Source organism: Embiotoca jacksoni, unplaced genomic scaffold, assembly GCF_022577435.1.
Source record: "Embiotoca jacksoni isolate LCO1_2020_lvr unplaced genomic scaffold, fEmbJac1.0.p SCAF_26, whole genome shotgun sequence".
In the NCBI taxonomy this organism is placed as follows: Eukaryota; Metazoa; Chordata; class Actinopteri; family Embiotocidae; genus Embiotoca; species Embiotoca jacksoni.
Genome location: NW_027185377.1, coordinates 85,229 through 105,228, shown reverse-complemented (window position 1 = coordinate 105,228; position 20,000 = coordinate 85,229). Strand labels below are relative to the sequence as shown.

The window sequence follows — 20,000 nt, the reverse complement described above, 5'->3', positions numbered from 1 at the left end:
GTTGCAGTGATGGCAATAAAGTCTGTTTCTCACTTGTAAAATGATGAATATTAAATCTTAAATGAAAGAATGTTTAAAAAACTGACCATGAGGATTAAAATAAAACAAATAAAATACATTTCATTTTAGTTAAAGGGTGAATTTATGTGAAAAAGCTTTATTGGTTTATAAGCATTCATTGTACAAATATAAAACGTTTTTTATTGTGCTGTAATTTCTCAATTTTATATTATTATTCATTATTTTTTAATGTCTCTGTTGTCTATCGCACAGCAGAATACATTTTCAGTATAAAATAAAAAAGTGAAGTTTTGTCTCGGGCCATTATTTTGAAGGAGACCGGATGTGCGCCGTCCTTCCGCCGTCTTGACGCCTGCGTCGTCTCAAAGACACTCGGAGAGATTTTCTCTCCGCTTTTCTGCGTCCAATCACGGCGTCTCTGCTGCGCTTCGAGGCCGGTAACAGTCAGCCTGGATCCGCCTGGAGGACCGGCTCTGCACCGACAACCGCCCTGCGGATGGTTTTGTCTCCGGGCGGGGGACCTGGAAGCCCGGGCCCGCAGCGGAGGAGGCCGCGACGTCCCCTTGTTCTGACCCACAAAACAGCAGCGACGGCCGGGCTGCCTGTCAACTAGCAGGCCGGCTAGCACCTGGCGTCACAGGAGCTCGCGGGAGGCACCGGAGGAGGACGGACACCGGAGGAGGACGGACACCGGAGGAGGACGGACACCGTGTTCGGTTCTCGCCGTCAGCACCGAGTCGTTTCTTCTTCTTCTTCGTCGTTTTTCCTTTTTAAACAGACCTCCGAGAACGAGGGGGGCTGCTGGCGAGCTAGCTCCGGGCTAGCTGCCCCAGTTAGCTTCTCTTCCCGGCAGCCAGACAGCGGAGCTCCGGAGGAGGACAGGCGGCCTCTCGGTGCTTTCTGAACCGCTAGCAGACCTCACCGGAGGCCGCGGACTTCAGCAATGGCTGCCTTAATTAAAGAGATCGTGAGCAGAAACAAGCGGCGGTACCAGGAGGACGGCTTCGACCTGGACCTGACCTGTATCCTTCAGTTCAAAACGTGATTTAACGAAGCTGTTGGTGCTGAAACACGATTTAGAAAGAAAAAACATCCATGAAGCTGATGAAACGTCCGGAGTCCGTGAAGGAGTGGAAGCTCCTCCATCACAGCTCCTCCATCACAGCTCCTCCATCACAGCTCCTCCATCACATCTCCATCACAGCTCCTCCATCACATCTCCTCCATCACATCTCCATCACATCTCCTCCATCACATCTCCTCCATCACAGCTCCTCCATCACAGCTCCTCCATCACATCTCCTCCATCACAGCTCCTCCATCACATCTCCATCACAGCTCCTCCATCACATCTCCTCCATCACATCTCCTCCATCACAGCTCCTCCATCACATCTCCTCCATCACATCTCCTCCATCACAGCTCCTCCATCACATCTCCTCCATCACAGCTCCTCCATCACATCTCCTCCATCACAGCTCCTCCATCACAGCTCCTCCATCACATCTCCTCCATCACAGCTCCTCCATCACAGCTCCTCCATCACATCTTCACATCTTCACTTTCTCTTAAATCGTCTGTTTCTCCGGTTTTCTCTGCACTTTATTTTGATGCCTCTGAAGAACATTTGAACGAGTGTTTTATTTGTTTATGGGATTATTGATGATAGCAGCTGCTAATAGGCTAAGCTAACAGCTGAAACCTGCAGCAGCTGGGTGAGTTCATGAACACAACGTGACGTCGTCCAGCTGTAATTTAATAATGCTGATGATTGATTGATCTCTGGCTGCAGCTTCAGGTGCATGTTGATTGATTTTTGTTCACGTTTGGATGGAATTCACATTGTAGTTTGAATTATCCTCGTTCAACAAGCTGAATACTGACCTGGTCATTTAAAATAGGAGGAAAGCAGTCAGTTTGATTGGATTAAAGCAAAAGCCTGGCTGTGTTCACCTGGCCACCGGAGGGCGCCGTCGGGTACAGGTGTGTCTGTTGAGGTGCGGAGTTAACGCCAGAATCGATGGGTAGAAGCAGGTTTCCAGACGTACCGATCCTGAACCACCGATCAGATATTTACCCGAACATCATCGCGATGGGTTTCCCCGCCGAGCGCCTGGAGGGCGTCTACAGAAACAACATCGATGACGTCGTTCGGTGAGTCCAGCTGTTTCCTCCTGATGTCACACATCACCACGTCAGAAACACGAATCAGTTCCTCTTTAAATTCCCTCTTCGAACCGGTCTTCTGTTCACCTGCGAACGTTTTCACGTTCAACTGGAATAAAAGTGGAGCTTCTTCTGAAATCAGGGTTTCAGTCTTTAACCTGTGAAGTGAGTTTGACCTGTTTTTGTCTCTCAGGTTTTTAGATTCGAAGCACAAGAATCACTATAAGATCTACAACCTGTGAGTACGACTCCTCTTCCCTCATTTTAATGGCGTCTGAAGGTGCTTCAGTGTATTTGCTTTGAGTTCGTTCCCTCCAAAGAGAAATCCTCCTCAAAAACCACTCGTGGATAAATAAACCTTAAAAGCAGAAGAGTCTGTTTTTAGTCGTGACGTCTGTTCTCTGTTCCCAGATGTGCCGAACGACATTACGACACGTCGAAGTTCAACTGTCGAGGTGAGATTCGTGACGAGGACGGATGTTTGACCTCTGACCTCTGACCTCTGCGACCGAGCTCGAGGTTTAAAGCTCGGTCGGCTTCGTCCCGACGTAACGACGCGTCTCCGACCTGTCGGACTCTTTGTCTTTCAGTTGCTCAGTACCCGTTCGAGGACCACAACCCGCCCCAGCTGGAGCTGATCAAGCCGTTCTGCGAGGACCTGGACCAGTGGCTGAGCGAGGACGAGCAGCACGTGGCCGCCATCCACTGCAAGGCCGGGAAAGGCCGCACCGGCGTCATGATCTGCGCCTACCTGCTGCACCGAGGCAAATTCCAGGAAGCTCAGGAGGCTCTGGACTTCTACGGAGAGGTCCGCACCCGCGACAAGAAGGTAACGATGCCGTTCATCATTTCGGGACGCGGGACCGGGGACGCTCGCGACTCGACTACCGCCGCCGAGGACGAGAGACTTGAAACGGCCACGACGAGGTGAAAACGTGACCGTTGAGTGATCCCGTGTTTGTGTGCAGGGCGTGACCATCCCCAGTCAGCGCCGCTACGTCGTGTACTACAGCTTCCTGCTGAGGAACCAGCTGCTCTACAAACCCGTCGCTCTGCTCTTCCACAAGATGCTGTTTGAAACCATCCCGATGTTCACCGGAGGAACCTGCAGTAAGTCGGACACCGGAGACCTCGCAGGTGAGCCGCAGTACGCGAAGCCGCTCTCACCTCCCGTCTTCTCGCCGCAGACCCCCACTTTGTAGTGTACCAGCTGAAGGTGAAGATCCACACCTCCACCCCGTCCCACACCCGGCGGGAGGACAAAATGATCCTGTTCGAGTTCCCGCAGCCGCTACCGGTCTGCGGAGACATCAAAGTGGAATTTTTCCACAAACAAAATAAGATGATGAAGAAGGTGAGTTGTTGTTGTTGCTGGATGAGGAATATGTTTAAATGTTGAAGTACCAACAGTGTCGCTGCTCCGGGACCTTCAAGGCCCGTCGTTGGGTCGCTGCTCTCATGGACTTCCTTCAACGAGTCCTCTTGTCCTTTTCACTACGTTATCTGTGATAGGTCGTCTTCTTTAGGTCGTCTTCAGTCAGCTGGCTGAGGTTAGTAGCTTTTAGTATCTGGGACGAACATTCTTTGGTAGGATGTCTTCAGGATGTCTTTAGCAGGACTTTAGGATGTCTTCAGGATGTCTTTAGCAGGACTTTAGGATGTCTTCAGGATGTCTTTAGCAGGACTTTAGGATGTCTTCAGGATGTCTTCAGGATGTCTTTAGGATGTCTTTAGGAGGACTTTAGGATGTCTTCAGGATGTCTTTAGGAGGACTTTAGGATGTCTTCAGGATGTCTTTAGGATGTCTTTAGGATGTCTTTAGGATGTCTTCAGGGTGTCTTCAGGATGTCTTCAGGGTGTCTTCAGGATGTCTTTAGGAGGACTTTAGGATGTCTTCAGGATGTCTTCAGGAGGACTTTAGGAAGACTTCTTGCGTAGGTTGTATTCAGGAAATGGCCTTACATCGGTCACATTGGGTCACTTCTGTAGGGAAGAGAGATAAGTTGTTTAGGGTGAACCTAGTTGGCTACGTGTTTTTGGGGAGGTGGTCTTTTAAATCAGTTGTCTTGCTCAAGGTATCGTACGTCATCCTGAGTCGATCATCTTTGGTATCTTAAGTGGTTTTGGGAAAGTGGTCTTCAGTGAATCTTCTTGGACACCTCCCTGACTTTGGAGTTTGTTGCCTGATTATTGGGTTTGGTTTGAAGACTCCTGGTCAGTCGTCTTGGGTTACTTGTTTTAAATAAAAGTCTCAGAGATTATTTTAGGTAATTTGTCTGAAGTCATTTTGGGTAAGTTGTCCAGGTGAACCTTCATGGATTCACCATTCACTAAAGCCCCTTTTGCCAGATTTTTGAGTTTGGGTTGAAGATTCCTGGTTGTCTTGGGAAAGTCCTGTTTGGTATGTTGTCCTGCAGAAGGTGCTTTAATACCGGCGGGTCATCCCATTATTGACTAAATAAGACACCTCGGACAAGTTGTCCTCGGTAAGTCATGTTGGGTTGAGTGTTCTTCACCTCCGAGGTCCCTCGGAGCTCCAGATCACAGATGAATCTCAGAGGTCTTGACATCACGCGGGACAATCGATCGTCCGATCAGTGAGCTAGAAGAACATCCTCTTCCAGGATGGACAGACGGACATGTTTAATAAGAGTGGACCGCTGACTCCTCTTCCTCTGTTCCTCCAGGAGAAAATGTTTCACTTCTGGGTGAACACCTTCTTCATCCCGGGGCCGGAGGAGATCCCCGACAGACTGGAGAACGGCAGCGCCGGGACGCTTCGGGAGCCGGCCGACAGAACGCAGCAGCACCCGGCGATGATGACGGGAAGCGAAACCAACGACAGAGACTACCTGGTTCTCACTCTGACCAAGAACGACCTGGACAAGGCCAACAAGGACAAGGCCAACAGGAACTTCTCCCCAAACTTCAAGGTGAAACTTTTCTTCTGGTTTCATCGTTTTGCTTCATTTTAAAAAGACAATAATAATGTTGTGTTTCAGCTCAGACATGTTGGGTCAGAAAATAATTAAATTAATCAAACAAATATCCAGAGCTTGTTCTAAATTGTTGAGTCTAAAATCAAGAAAACAGATTGCTGAGATCTTTGACTCGAGATTCTGAGGGTCTTTAAATCTTTGAATTCGGGTCAAATTAATTATTATTAGATTTTATTTTCAAAGATTGTGAAAACAAATTCTCACTTGCAGTAACTTTCATTATAACGTTGGGTTGTTAGCTGCTCTTAAAAAACCTACAGAAACTTCATCTCACAAATGATTTTTTTTGTAGTTTAGTTTAGTTGCCTTTATTTACATGATTCAGTAGTGAAGTTGTGTAAAAATGAAATAGTTCTATTGAAAAAGGTCGAATCAATCTTTAAAGTTTCTTTGTCCTCTTCAGATGTTTGTAGAGGTCAGAATAATGTAATAAAGTAATAACTGATTTATTTTAGTAAAACCCAGTTTGCCTTTACCGTCTGCTTCAGGTCAAACTGTATTTTACCAAGACGGTGGAGGAAGGAGCGAACTGCGACGCCAGCAGCACGTCGGCGTCGGTCACGCCGGACGTCAGCGACAACGAGCCGGATCACTACCGCTACTCCGACACCACGGACTCGGACCCTGAGAACGAGCCGTTCGAAGAGGACCACCACAATCAGATCACAAAAGTCTGACACCCGCACTCACACACCAACATACAGCTACATATGTGTGTCTGTACGTATACACCTACACACACACAGTATGTACACACCATATGTATACACTATGTATGTATGTATACACACTCATGAACCCCAAACCCAGACTAGCGCGTGGTCAGCTGACGGGGGAATATAACCCAACCGGACCACAACGGATCTGCAGGACTCTGGATTCAGAGCTTTGATCAGAATATAAGCCCCGCCTCCCCCTCCATCTTCTACTCGGTGCACAGCTGGACAATCATATGACGTAGCGGTCTGAGGCAAAGGGGGCGGGGATACGTGTGTGGGCGGGGTCAGGCCGGGCGAATGGACAATAAGACAGATGAATGGACAGACGGGAGATTTTAAAAAATGAAAGGAGAAAAACTTGAATATAAACAAACTGAAAGACAAGTAAGACTTCTTTAGTGACTCCACGGAGATGTTTGTTGGATAAATCCCCTCGTCCCGACGTTTCCTTCCTTCCTTCCTTCCTTCCTTCCTGATCAGGTTTAGGAAACTATATGCAGACCAATCTGATTCTGTTTTCATCTCCTTCAGTCCGTTGAGCTCTTATCGGCGTGTCGACTCTTCTCTTCATGCTGACGCTGCATCTTTCAGCCCAAATTCACTTCCACACTGTTTATCTTCAGAACTGACGTTTTCTAAATTTATCAAACTTAATGCTGAGCCGGTTCAGTCTGATCCAGTTTGGACGGACCAGTTTCAGCTGATGTTGGCCAGCAGGTCTGACTCGGTTCAGCCCAGTTAGTCTGACTTACTGAGGACGGGTTTGGACCAGCTTGTCAGACTTGTCCATGTCGTAACTCCTGGTTGGACCAAGCCGGACTAGTGTCCTCGCTGGTCTCGACCCAGTTTGACCTGGTCCTACCTGGTCCCACCTGACCCGGTCCCACCTGGCCTAGTTTGGGTCTGAGGGCCGCAGCGCACCAACAGAAGCGACGCCTTTTGTTTGAATGTGACAATGAAGAAGAGAAACTGGTTTTGTTCCTGCTACAATCATCTGTTGAAACCAGCGACACTCGTTCTGTTTTTCTGTCCTCCGTTTTGCACAGAAGGTTCTTCGGTCCTTCAAATCAGCTCCCGCAGTTATAGGAAACCTCTTTGTGTTGTTCTGACTCGTATCAATCATGAAGCTAAACCACAAACAAGCTACACACATTATAACCATTCCTTCTTCCAGCTGTTCACCGATGTGGGCGAACGCCCCGACGGGCCGAAGCAAAACCTTCGGCGTGCTCCGACGTGTCCGGGACGACCTTTATAAAGGACACGTCACTGAATCACCACGGCCTTGTAAATATGTGCGGGCGAGCTCAGTCCATCCAGGAAGCCCGACGGCTCACGTTGAAAGATGCAGTCCTTTTATAAAGCTGACGTTCAAGGTCGGAGCTCGAGGTACCGGCGTGGTGTGCTGTCGACTTCGTGGGTTTTTAGTAAGCGTATAAGCTAACGTGTCCGTCGGTCCATCGGAGCCTCCTGGCAGCGACGGTTTGGGATCGCTGGCCAGGAAAGATGGCGGAAGTTTGTTCGAGCACGTTTTTAAATCGGCGGGATTGGTGACCGCAGTCGGTCGTGAGGTTCGGCCTCCGTGTCTTCGGTTTCTGAAGTGATGCTTTGAATTATTACTCTGTCCGTAGACTATTAACTGTTGAAGGTAGTTTAAACACTTATATTCTTGCAAACTGTACCTTTAACGCCAGACACGACGGTTTGAGGATCACGTTAGCATCACAGCAGCTTCCAGACTTTTCCGTCTGGATTTTACAGAAGCACATGAACATTAGAGATGCTCCAACCAGACATCAGAGGACACCGATCCAGAACCAGTCAGCTCGTGGTTCCTGTTCTAACCGAGATCTAACTCACCCTCGGCTCCATCTGGGCCGGTTCAAGTCAAAGTTCAAGTCAAAGTTGTGTAATCAATAAATCTTGAGTGTATTGAACGGGTTGGAGCATCTTTATTGATCATCCAAAGGACCGTCGGTAGAACTTTTAGTCCTGATTTCCGTCCTGACATTTGGTGCTACGACCATCGTTGGCCCGTTGTTACGGATCGTTCATCGTTGTGTTGTTTAAGACTCTGAAGGAGTCTTGACGTCCATGTTGTCCAACCTGTGGTCCTTGTCAGGAGTCTGATCACACAGGATGCACCTGTGTCTCCTGAACTCCATCCAGAAGTTAAGATGTTTGAGAGTCTGCGAGACGTCGTAGAACAAAGATGTCAAAGAGGAGAGCGGCGAACGTTCAGGTTCCTCTGAAGCTGCTCGCTTCTCAACCGACGGATGTTTTAGAGGTCGGAAGAACAACGGACAGATTAAGAACAGGAACGTGTTCATGTAGCAGCTCTCCGTCCGTCGGGGAGACTAATCTGATCTTCTGTCGGACTACGAGACTCCTTGAAGTCCTGAGAAGATGAAGGTGATACAGCTGCATCCTGTGTGATCACATCTCGAGTAACACTCAACGACCGCCTGAAGCCTCGCACCAACAGCAAGCCGGTGCATTTGAACCGCCGCCGTTGGGTCCGCAACCCATCGCGCCGAGTTTTAGGTGCTAAGCTAGCCGGGGCGGAGCCTGTCGTCCGTCCGTGGTGCTAAGCTAGCGGGGGCGGAGCCTGTCGTCCATCTGTGGTGCTTTCGACCAGCAGCGAGTGTTCGTCCTGTCGTCACCGTAGCGCTCGAACCACCGACGTCTTACAGCAACACTTCCTGTCCAGAGTCCTGTTAGGTGCTCTCAGACCCGACCTCACTTCCTGTCGCCGACCCGTTCAGACACGACCAGCACGTCGACCCGGTAAGAAGTTTGCGTTGAAGATGCGACTCGTCCTTTAGTTGCAAATCTGATTGGACTCATTACGAGTGTTTTAGTCCGAATCCTCGGATGGTTTGGAAAAGCTGCCCGTTAGAGGTCAGAGGGCGACAGGAAGCGGAGTTGTGTACTTCCTGTTGTAAACATCACACACTGGTGTGTTCTGAACGGGTTCCATGTGTTCGAGGCCGGGTCGGTGCTGTCCAACGTCTCGGACCATTCCCGGTGCTTCACGTCGTTTTCTTTCGATCACTTATCGACGAAAAGTCGTCGTTCGGCCGCGTCGGATTCTTCTGGAAGTTCAGACGGAAACAGTCGTTTGTTGTCGGAACCGCGGTCGGCGAAGGAACATCACGTCCGACACCGCTGGAGTCGACCCGGTTCTGATCCGACCCGTTCAGGGTTCCTGGAAGAGAAGCGTGAACCTTTTGTTTTTGGCGTCTGAACTCCAACCGGAGGAACAAACTCCGTCGTTCCTTCTTGGTTTCGTGTGTTTTCGCCGACCAATCGGTGCTTCAGCTGTTTACATCATCACCAACCTGCCAACACGAAGCTCCGCCTCCCGGGTTTTATTTTTGGATTTTAATATCCGGTCTGTTTGTTTGTTAGTTGACGAGGTCGACGTTGTTTCTGCGTTCGTCGCGTCGTTAACGGACGTGATGTCGGATTAAACGACGGAACCGCGTTCGTGTTTCCGTCTCTGAAATGTTGTCATGTGACCTCGACGGTTCTCGAAGGTTCCTCAGAGTTCGTGTTCATCGACCGCGTCTCCGTCAGCCGCTCGAAAGAGAAAGGTCAGAGAAAAAGAAAAGCTTCATGTCCGAACGATCTTTATCTACCGAGATGTTGAACGTTTCTATGACGATGGGTGTAGTTGGTGTCTGTTGACTAAGCCCCGCCCCCACACCCTTAAACAAAAGCATTGACAACATTTTTATTATCAGCTGTTAGCTCGTTAGATAATGAAGCAAACGTTATCAGCGCCGTCACCAGCTGATTCATTTTAAGAACTAAAACGGTGTGACATCGTCACCTCGTGATGTCATGCTAACAACCCGAGGCTAAAGCTAACACGGTAACACGATCGGGCTGCTCGGCTCGTTCCGTTCAGAGTTGAAGCTGTTTTCAACAAACGAGTTTATCGGGAGTTTCCGGAGCGTAAACGCTCCCGAACCAGCCGCTAACGTTAGCGTAAGCTGCGGTAGCATTCCGACCAATCACCTGCCAGCGAGGCGTCGCAGACGCACCAACGAAATAAATCTCTTCGTCAACACGAAGAGATTGTCAGCTGCTTAGCTGGACACGCTAACATTAGCGTTACTGTTGCTAAAGTGTGATTGGACAATCCCAGATTGGAGGCGGGGCTTATAACATTCAGCCCAGAAACCCGTCTGACAGGTAAAACGTCAAAGTTCTGGACTGAAGTGGAAATTAGTTTCAACACCCAGAAGGTCCCAGCAGACGTTATTGATGAGTATTGATCGGTCTGATCCGTATTGATGAGTATTGATCGGTCTGATCCGTATTGGAATGTTTCAGAGTGAAGTGGACTCTGACAGACGTGGTTCTGGACCGACTCGGAGTCTTCGGTCTCTTCTCACCTGTGAACTTTTTTTTATCTGATCAGGTTTCATTTTGTTTTCCACCATGCAAAACATTTCACGTTAAACTGACCCCGTTCTTTTATTCTGTCCCTCCTTGTTTTATAATGAAATACAAACACTGTAAAGGTGAATAAACTATTTATAATCAGCTGTTGTCGGCTCTGGAACTGTTTGAACTCCAACTCCCACAATAGAGACCCGACCAACTCCTCGTCTGGGTTCTGTTGGACTCCATGCCGGCTGAGTGTCCTGCTGAAACTCTGTTCATGTTCATTGTGTACAATCTACCGGTGACTTGGCAGAAATGATGATCACTTCCCCCACAATGCACTGCAGCGGCGCTACTGAGCGCGCTCCAAACGACTGGAGAACAGCGAGGAAAATGAGGTCACGCTCGTGAGCCTCGTGGGCACCGAACCAGAACTAATTCTGTCTTATCTGCTCCTATAAAAAGATCAAAGGAAGTATGAAGCAGCAGCCGCCATGCAGTCATCTCTCAGGGTTTCATTACAGACTTTAATGCAGCTTTAAACAAGTAAATCTAATCACTATCTTCATCAAGCGTTGCCGTTAGCGTGGTTGTTAGCCCGGCTGGCTGCACAGAATAAATCGCCATGGTAACTAATACGCCGCTGCTTTCATGAACCAGGTCCAGTTTAAAGAAGACGTCTCCAGGTTTCATCCAAAAACATTTGAATTTATTCATTTAAATCAGAAACACAGAAAACACTCAAACATTTGAATTCAACATTATTTAATTACAGTTGATTCAGCACTTAATGACCTGTTAATTTATTAGCTGTATCCGCTAACCGATCACTCATCGATAATTGGCCGACATCAGGTCCTCTGATTACAGCGAGGACTTCAGCGCACTGAGCACGCTCAGAGCGGACTCCACGCAGCCGTCGAAGTTGGAGTGGCAGAAGGCGTCGCCGCCGCAGACGAGCAGCGGTTGGTCGAGGACGGTCAGGTGACCCGGACAGCCCGGCACCGAGGTCAGCACCTGCGGGAGAGACGGGAGGGGTCGTAAATCAAGCGCTTCCTCATCAGGAGGAGTCGATGAAAACTCGACTCACCTGGGAGTACCTCCACTTCTGACACTTGATGCTGATTGGCTGAGGCAGACCAGGAAGCAGCCGGTGGAGCTCCTGCAAGATGATTGGCTGGACGTCCTCCTTGTCTCGCTCCAGGTGCTCCAAGCCGAACGGGACGCTGGTGTGGACGACGAGGGACGGACCGCGACCCGGAACGTCTTCAGGGAGACGGACACAGGTGAGCAGAGAGACAGGTGGGCAGGGAGACAGGTGGGCAGGGAGACAGGTGGACAGGGAGACAGGTGAGCAGGGAGACAGGTGGGCAGGGAGACAGGTGAGCAGGGAGACAGGTGAGCAGAGAGACAGGTGGGCAGGGAGACAAGTGGGCAGGGAGACAGGTGAGCAGGGAGACAGGTGGGCAGGGAGACAGGTGAGCAGGGAGACAGGTGGGCAGGGAGACAGGTGGGCAGGGAGACAGGTGAGCAGGGAGACAGGTGGGCAGGGAGACAGGTGGGCAGGGAGACAGGTGAGCAGGGAGACAGGTGGGCAGGGAGACAGGTGAGCAGAGAGACAGGTGGGCAGGGAGACAGGTGAGCAGGGAGACAGGTGAGCAGGGAGACAGGTGAGCAGGGAGACAGGTGAGTAGGGAGACAGGTGAGCAGGGAGACAGGTGAGCAGGGAGACAGGTGAGTAGGGAGACAGGTGAGCAGGGAGACAGGTGAGCAGGGAGACAGGTGAGCAGACCTGCGTTGCGTTTCCTGGAGTCGGCAGCGATGTAGCGGATGCAGCTGTTGTCGTTGACGTATCGAGCTCCCCACGAGAAACTGAAGACGACGTCCGGAGAGAAGAAGAGAGCAACGGCAAAACGAGACGAGTAGACGACTCCGTCCAAGTGCTGCTTCTGCTGGATGGACAACACTGAGGGACGGACAGACAGACAGGAGACATAATGTGGTGTAACAGCTGAAAGTTTACACAAACGTGAGATCGTAGTTAGTTAACGTTAGATCGTAGTTAGTTAACGTTAGATCGTAGTTAGTTAACGTGAGATCGTAGTTAGTTAACGTTAGATTGTCGCCGGTTAACGTTAGATCGTAGTTAGTTAACGTGAGATCGTAGTTAGTTAACGTGAGATCGTAGTTAGTTAACGTGAGATCGTAGTTAGTTAACGTTAGATCGTAGTTAGTTAACGTGAGATCGTAGTTAGTTAACGTTAGATTGTCGCCGGTTAACGTTAGATCGTAGTTAGTTAACGTGAGATCGTAGTTAGTTAACGTGAGATCGTAGTTAGTTAACGTTAGATCGTAGTTAGTTAACGTGAGATTGTCGCCGGTTAACGTTAGATCGTAGTTAGTTAACGTGAGATCGTAGTTAGTTAACGTGAGATCGTAGTTAGTTAACGTTAGATTGTCGCCGGTTAACGTTAGATCGTAGTTAGTTAACGTGAGATCGTAGTTAGTTAACGTTAGATCGTAGCCGGTTAACATGCAATCGTAGCCGGTTAACGTTAGATCGTAGTTAGTTAACGTGAGATCGTAGTTAGTTAACGTTAGATTGCCACCGGTTAACGTTAGATCGTAGTTAGTTAACGTTAGATCGTAGTTAGTTAACGTTAGATCGTAGCCGGTTAACGTGAGATCATAGTTAGTTAACGTGAGATCGTAGTTAGTTAACGTTAGATCGTAGCCGGTTAACGTTAGATCGTAGCCGGTTAACGTTAGATCGTAGCCGGTTAACGTGAGATCATAGTTAGTTAACGTGAGATCGTAGCTAGTTAACATGAGATCGTAGCCTGCATGAGAAAATGGGCGGGGCTTCACACCTGAACTCTGATCAGCAGATCAATAATAAGATCGATAATCAGGCTGTTGTTTCCTGTCGTCGGCTTTAAAACAGTTTTCATGATTCTAACAGAAACAGGCTGCATACTGCACACACACACACGCACACACACGCACAGTCACACACACACACACGCACACACACACTCACTATCTAATAATAACCTGAGTGTGTGTGTGTGTCAGCACAAAGGAAATGGGCGCTGTCCTCTGTCAGCCAATCAGATGAGCGGAAAGTGACATCATCATCTACACAGACAAATGTGTTGCCATCTGCAGTCGGACAACACGCAGTTTTGCAGCTTTTGAGAACGTGTCGACCAATCAGAGCACAAGGAAGTGACTTAACATCAGAGTGTGTACTGGTGTGTGTGTACTGATGTGTGTGTGTGTGTGTGTGTGTGTGTGTGTGTGTGTGTGTGTGTGTGTGTGTGTGTGTGTGAAGTCTGCAGCAGGAGAAAGTAATCAGCATCTTGTCAAAATAAAAGCTCTGCAGATGTCTGATTAATGTTCACAATCAATCAACTCATTGATAATCAATAACCCCCTCATGGAGGATGATTGACAGCTGCTGCCTCCGTGTGGTCGAGTTACGTCAGTTCAGTATGAAGTGTGTTTTCCTTCCAGCAGAAGCAAGAAGTGTTCAGCTGTTGGCCCACAGGAGAATAAAACTAGCTGTCTGAGTGTCTCTGAATGTCTTTGAGTGTCTTTGAGTGTCTCTGAGTGTCTCTGAATGTCTCTGAGTTTCTCTGAGTGTCTCTGAGTTTCTCTGAATGTCTCTGAGTGTCTCTGAATGTCTCTGAGTGTCTCTGAGTTTCTCTGAATGTCTCTGAGTTTCTCTGAATGTCTCTGAGTTTCTCTGAGTGTCTCTGAATTTCTCTGAGTGTCTGAGTGTCTCTGAATGTCTCTGAGTGTCTCTGAGTGTCTCTGAATGTCTCCGAGTTTCTCTAAGTGTCTCTGAGTGTCTCTGAGTGTCTCACAGTGTCCCACGTCGCCCTCCAGCTGCAGGATCTGAGGGACCGGCATCGTCAGGACGATGGCGTCAAACGTCTCGCTGCCTCCCGCCTTCCTCTGAACCTCCCATGATGCACCGCGGCGGTACAGACCGGTCACATGACGCTCGAAGAACAAATCAGCTCCTGACAGACAGACCATAATACTGAGGTTGGTTCTGTTGTCAGAGACGTGTGGTCAGACTGACGGACAAGTAGGAGCTCACCTGATTCAGACAGGAAGTGTTTGACCACACTGCACATGCCCAGTGGCGTCATGAAGTCCCTGCTGCCGTCCTTCAGCTGCAGACCTTCGATCAGACAGTCGAGAGGCTGCAGGACGCCGGCAGAGAGCAGCTCGGCGTAGAAACTACACACACACACACACACACACCACACTGTGTGTGTGTGTGTGTGTGTGAGAGAGAGTGTGTCTGTGTGTGTGTGTGTGTGTGTGTGTGTTACCTGTGGTGCAACTGGGCGTAGGACGCCGTGGCTGAGATGTATTGAGCTCCCAGATCAGCTGAGTGAGACGCAGCGTCGGGAGGACGGCTGGTGGACATCCTTCCTCCTGAGACAGAGACATGCATTGATCTGCCTCCACACCAAACTCCATTAGAAACTTCACTGTTTTTAGGATCAGTTATTTGAGGTACAGAACAGGAGGGATTTGAATCCACGTCTTTACAGAAACCCAGATTCTTATTTTTTTTTTTATTTAAAATCAGATCATTTCTGAGCCGAAGTGAAGAGGACAGTCTGTTGACGTGGACATTGTCTTCAGTTACGTTCTGTGGGGTGAATCAGCACTGCTGTGACCCCGAGGACACAAAACTGGACGATTTCTTAATGAAGTTCTGACCTTATTCTCTTCTCTGCAGCAGACATGATATAAAGTTCGAGGTATTGATCATTAAATACAGCGGTGACTCCTGACATCTCGTTTCAGTGTTCTGCAGAGTGACTGTGAGGCTGTGAGCTCCGGAACTTTAAATTGACAGATTTCTGAACGGACCTCTGACCGTCGCTGCAGCTCCCTCCTTCTGTCACTGAACTTTGCCCTGTTTCCCTCCTCAGCGGAGGCGCGTGCTTTCAGTCACTTCTATTGATGGTGTCATTGATCTGCACTGACAGGCTAATGGGAATACGGATCATATTTTAGTGACTTTATTGATTTTACTGATCAGTATTCTGGATCATTTTCCAGCCGGATTAAAGTGAGTAGTTTCCTGATGTTTCCTGATGTTTCCTGATGTTTCGCTGTGTGGCTGTTTGTCGCTGTGAACTCGCGGACATTAAAATTCTAGTTTCTGAATGAAGTTCTGACCGTCACTCACCCGCGCCCCTCGCTTTGTCCCACACCACTATCTGAACTTTGTTCTGCAGTTCCCGTCGCAGCAGACATGCGCACAGGCTGCCCGTCAGGCCCGCTCCGACAATCAGCACGCGGGACATTTTCAGCGCAGAACGGGTCGGACCGGGACCGACCGGGACCGACCGGGACCACAGCCACAAGTCAAACCGTCCCCCGGTTACAAAACAGAGAAAAGCAGATGGACGAACAAAAACTATCCCGGGGTCAAAGCACCCAGCATAAAACACGCTGCATCCGGGTAGAATTTTCAAAATAACGGTCCTATCAGTAGAAAACGGATCTAACGACTTTAATAAGGTGCTGCAGCTGCTGTAAAATGTTTTAATTAAATCTGAGGAGGCTCTACTTTCTTTAACGGGTTAAAAAAATAAAATGTAAACATCCCTCCTTTCCTCTCTTCTGATATTTTAATTTGAAGTCGTCAGTAAGAACGGAGAGCTGACTCTGATGTATATATATTTATATTTTTATAAGTATTTATGTCGACGGTTCATCATCTGGAAAACAAAGTTAAAAACCTCAGTCCTCCGTCTGACCAATCAGAGAAACGCCCCTCCTCTGACGTCACGGCTGATTTCTTCCGTCCCTTAAATTAAACACGGCGCCGAACAGCTGATCAGAGTCGCCTCGGATCAGAAGAGTTCAGGTGAGTCACCGTGTTTGTTACGGAGTCACTGATCGATACCGACTCATTATTACCGATCGGTTACCGGCTGTTAGTGACGTCAACATCCAAACATGATCGGAAACAATAGTTTCTTTTGAAGCTCTTTGCAATCGATTATCTCCAGTTTCACTTGAACGCGTCGTCATAGCAACTTCAGTTTCAACGACATCACGTGATTATTATTTTTTTTAATCAAACATGAAATCATCTGAGATGTCACGTGATCTCCGCAGTTTGTTCAAGAATGTGGGTCAGAGCTGGTTCTGGGACCGAAAGTAGACCGGTCCGAGGACTCCCTAAGGTCCGGGTGGTCCAGAAGGAGTCTGCTGATCAGAGCGAGGTTCAGGTGGTCCAGGTCCAGTGACCTTTGACCCCTGACCTCAGTTTGTTTTCTGATAAGTTTTTGTCTCCGACGGTCATTTGTTGATCAGAAGGCGTTAAAACGTTTTAAAGTGAGTCAGCAGCAGGAGGACCGTGAACGCACCGCCTGGCACCCTGAGGAACTCCTGGTGTTGTGAGCTTCAGAAAGCCACGCCCAGTTCTCCGGTCGCTATGGTAACCGGTGGTGGTGTCAGGGAACAAGCCCCTTTTAACCCAAGACACAATCTGCCCCCACAGCTTCATCACCATCAGCACCCTGAACGCACCACTGTGTGTGTGTGTGTGTGTGTGTGTGTGTGTGTGTGTGTGTGTGTGTGTCAGACCATGTTGTGTGTGTGTGCGTGTGTGTTGTTTCTCTCGGCTCTCGCCCACAGCGGGTCGACAGTCGGTGGACGGCGGCGCTCTGATGTCCCGCGGCAGCACCTGGACCCTGAAGTACACATGAACATTGTGAGTTAAAGGATCAACGTGAAGGTCAAAGGTCATCTGAACGACCAAATCAAGATATTTTAATCTCACAGATTTTTGACGTAAACGGAACGCAAACAGGAAGTACAACAGCCCCTCCTTATCTTGTTTTGTGGTATTTTCACACTAAAAGTCCTGAATGCTGACATTGCTCTGAGGGGCCATCAGGTGTCACTAAGCTCCGCCTCCCCGCACTCATATGGCGACTGGTGAGGGGTTTTTCAAAGTAAAAGCTGAGCTGAGCTCACAAACATGTGATGTTGGTGTGTGTGTGTGTGTGTGTGTGTGTGACTGTGTCTGTGTGTGTGTGTGTGTGTGTGTGTGTGTGACTGTGTGTGTGTGTGTCTGTGTGTGTGTGTGTGTGTGTGTGTGTGTGTGTGTGTGTGTGTGTGTGTGTGTGTGTGTGACTGTGTCTGTGTGTGTCTGTGTGTGTGTGTGTGTGTGTGTGTGTGTGTGTGTGTGTGTGTGTGAGTGTGTGTGTGTGTGTGTGTGTGTGTGTGACTGTGTGTGTGTGTGTCTGTGTGTGTCTGTGTGTGTGTGTGTGTGTGTGTGTGTGTAGACGGAGATCATTCGGCGGTGGGGGTACCCTGCGGAGGAACATGAGGTTCTGACGGAGGACGGGTACATCCTGACCGTGAACCGGATCCCGTGGGGCCTCAAACGCACCGCAGGTCGGACCGCCGCTCTCTCACTTCCTGTCACACATTTCACAACAAAGTTCAGCTGGTTAAAAACAGGAAGTGCGATCTTGTGAGGGACTGAACTTCCTGTTTGGCGGCGCCCTGTAGGTCCGAGGCCGGCGGTCCTCCTGCAGCACGGCCTGCTGGCGGCGGGCAGCAACTGGATCACCAACCCGCCCAGATCCAGTCTGGGATACGTGCTCGCCGACGCCGGCTACGACGTCTGGATCGGGAACAGCCGAGGGAACACGTGGTCCAGGAAGCACCGCTCGCTGAGCCCGGACCACGAGGACTTCTGGAGGTTCAGGTGGGAGCTCAGACCCGGTCCGTGTTCCTGGAGGTCGGACCGTGATGATGATGATGATGATGAAGCTCGTGTGTCTCTGCAGTCACGATGAGCTGGCGCTGAAGGACCTCCCCGCGGTTGTGAACCACATCCTGAAGGTGGCGGGTCAGGACCAAATCTTCTACATCGGACACTCTCAGGGAACCACCATCGGTAACTCTGCTTTTATTTTGAAAAGAACCACCATCGGTAACTCTGCTTTTATTTTGAAAAGAACCACCATCGGTAACTCTGCTTTTATTTTGAAAAGAACCACCTTCGGTAACTCTGCTTTTATTTGGAAAAGAACCACCTTCGGTAACTCTGCTTTTATTTTGAAAAGAACCACCATCGGTAACTCTGCTTTTATTTTGAAAAGAACCACCTTCGGTAACTCTGCTTTTATTTTGAAAAGAACCACCTTCGGTAACTGCTTTTATTTTGAAAAGACTTCATTCTGGAACTGAAAGCTTCATTTTACTGTCTTCATTTGTTTCCTGTTTCTGGGACCAACAGGCCTCCGTACTTCATAATAAGATATCTGTCTAATTTCCCAGCATTCATAGCGTTCTCCACGCTGCCAGAACTCGCCAGTAAGATCCGCCTCTTCTTCGGTTTGGCTCCCGTGGCAACCGTCGCCTTCACCGGCAGCCCCATGACCAAACTGTCTGTCCTGCCCGACTTCCTCATCTGGGTGAGAAACAGTCACATGACCAGCGATGTGATCAGAATGTGTGTTGATCAGAATGTGTATTGATCAGAATGTGTATTGATCAGAATGTGTATTGATCAGAATGTGTATTGATCAGAATGTGTATTGATCAGAATGTGTATTGATGGCGCGCTTGTCACCGCCCCCTGCAGGACCTGTTTGGGAGGCGGGACTTCCTGCCTCAGAGTCACATGATCGAGTGGTTTGCAGAACACGTGTGTGGGAAGAAGCTCCTGAGCGAGTTGTGTGGAAACTTGTTCTTCATCCTTTGTGGCTTCGACGAGAAAAACCTCAACATGGTTGGAAACAAGTTCAATTATTAGTTTTTAATTGATACACAACGTGTTGATAAATAATCTTTTTTCATTGACTTTTATTTTCTGACATTATATAAACAAACAGGAGATTTAATGATGTCATCTTGTTTTATTTCACTGATCCATCAGCTGATGGATCAATACTGAAAACTACAAACTGTTTGCTGATGAAGACCATGAGATGTGGTAACCTTTGACCCCTGACTGCTGTGTTTGTTCCAGACTCGGACTCCCGTCTACACGACCCACTGTCCCGCCGGGACCTCCGTCCAGAACATGGTGCACTGGTCCCAGGTAACACTCATACTGGTCTGTCTGTAGGTGTGGGGACCGTGTGTTCAGGTAACACTCATACTGGTCTGAGTGTAGGTGTGGGGACCGTGTGTTCAGCTCTGGTGTTCTGAGTTGTTGTTGTTGTTGTTGTTGTTGTCTGCAGGCGATCCATGCAGGTAAACTGATGGCGTTTGACTTCGGAGCTGCAGGAAACATGAAGCACTACAACCAGGTGAGACGGAAACAGGAAGTCGCTCCACATTTGAGACTCACTGTCTCCACGTCCTCCTCACATCCTCCTCACGTCCTCATGTCCTCACCACATCCTCACCATGTCCTCCTCACATCCTCATGTCCTCACCATGTCCTCCTCACATCCTCATGTCCTCACCATGTCCTCCTCACGTCCCTCTCACGTCCTCCTCATGTTCTCACCATCTCCTCCTCACGTCCTCCTCATGTCCTCACCACGTCCTCATGTCCTCCTCACGTCCTCCTCATGTCCTCACCACGTCCTCCTCATGTCCTCACCATGTCCTCCTCGCGTCCTCACCATGTCCTCCTCACGTCCCTCTCACGTCCTCCTCATGTCCTCACCATGTCCCCTCTGTGTACCCCCCT

At 49.1% G+C, this 20,000-nt stretch overlaps 3 protein-coding genes across 3 annotated transcripts in view; 2 read left to right on the top strand and 1 right to left on the bottom strand.

Moving 5' to 3' along the window:
- Positions 1–359: 359 nt before the first annotated feature.
- Positions 360–10,459, top strand: ptenb (phosphatase and tensin homolog B). Its single transcript, XM_069159857.1, has 9 exons — positions 360–1,043; positions 2,091–2,175; positions 2,381–2,425; positions 2,599–2,642; positions 2,778–3,016; positions 3,156–3,297; positions 3,375–3,541; positions 4,875–5,120; positions 5,675–10,459. Exons 1-9 carry the CDS (start codon positions 965–967, stop codon positions 5,861–5,863), a joined length of 1,236 nt encoding a protein of 411 aa, XP_069015958.1. The 5' UTR covers positions 360–964; the 3' UTR covers positions 5,864–10,459.
- Positions 10,460–10,987: 528 nt separating this feature from the next.
- On the bottom strand, positions 10,988–15,737 carry rnls (renalase, FAD-dependent amine oxidase). Its single transcript, XM_069159853.1, has 7 exons — positions 15,519–15,737; positions 14,647–14,752; positions 14,409–14,551; positions 14,170–14,328; positions 12,093–12,266; positions 11,391–11,566; positions 10,988–11,317 (listed from the first exon to the last, which is right to left on the bottom strand). The coding sequence occupies exons 1-7, from the start codon at positions 15,634–15,636 to the stop codon at positions 11,165–11,167; spliced, it is 1,029 nt and encodes a 342-aa protein (XP_069015954.1). The 5' UTR covers positions 15,637–15,737; the 3' UTR covers positions 10,988–11,164.
- Positions 15,738–16,107: 370 nt separating this feature from the next.
- lipf (lipase, gastric) overlaps positions 16,108–20,000 on the top strand; it is a 4,468-nt gene continuing 575 nt past the window's right edge. The window contains exons 1-9 of the mRNA XM_069159852.1: positions 16,108–16,202; positions 16,926–17,054; positions 17,632–17,743; positions 17,861–18,059; positions 18,142–18,251; positions 18,635–18,771; positions 18,942–19,088; positions 19,329–19,400; positions 19,543–19,611. Of these exons, the coding sequence (XP_069015953.1) occupies positions 16,929–17,054; positions 17,632–17,743; positions 17,861–18,059; positions 18,142–18,251; positions 18,635–18,771; positions 18,942–19,088; positions 19,329–19,400; positions 19,543–19,611 (972 nt within the window). The 5' untranslated portion in view covers positions 16,108–16,202; positions 16,926–16,928. The remainder of the gene's footprint in view (positions 16,203–16,925; positions 17,055–17,631; positions 17,744–17,860; positions 18,060–18,141; positions 18,252–18,634; positions 18,772–18,941; positions 19,089–19,328; positions 19,401–19,542; positions 19,612–20,000) is intronic.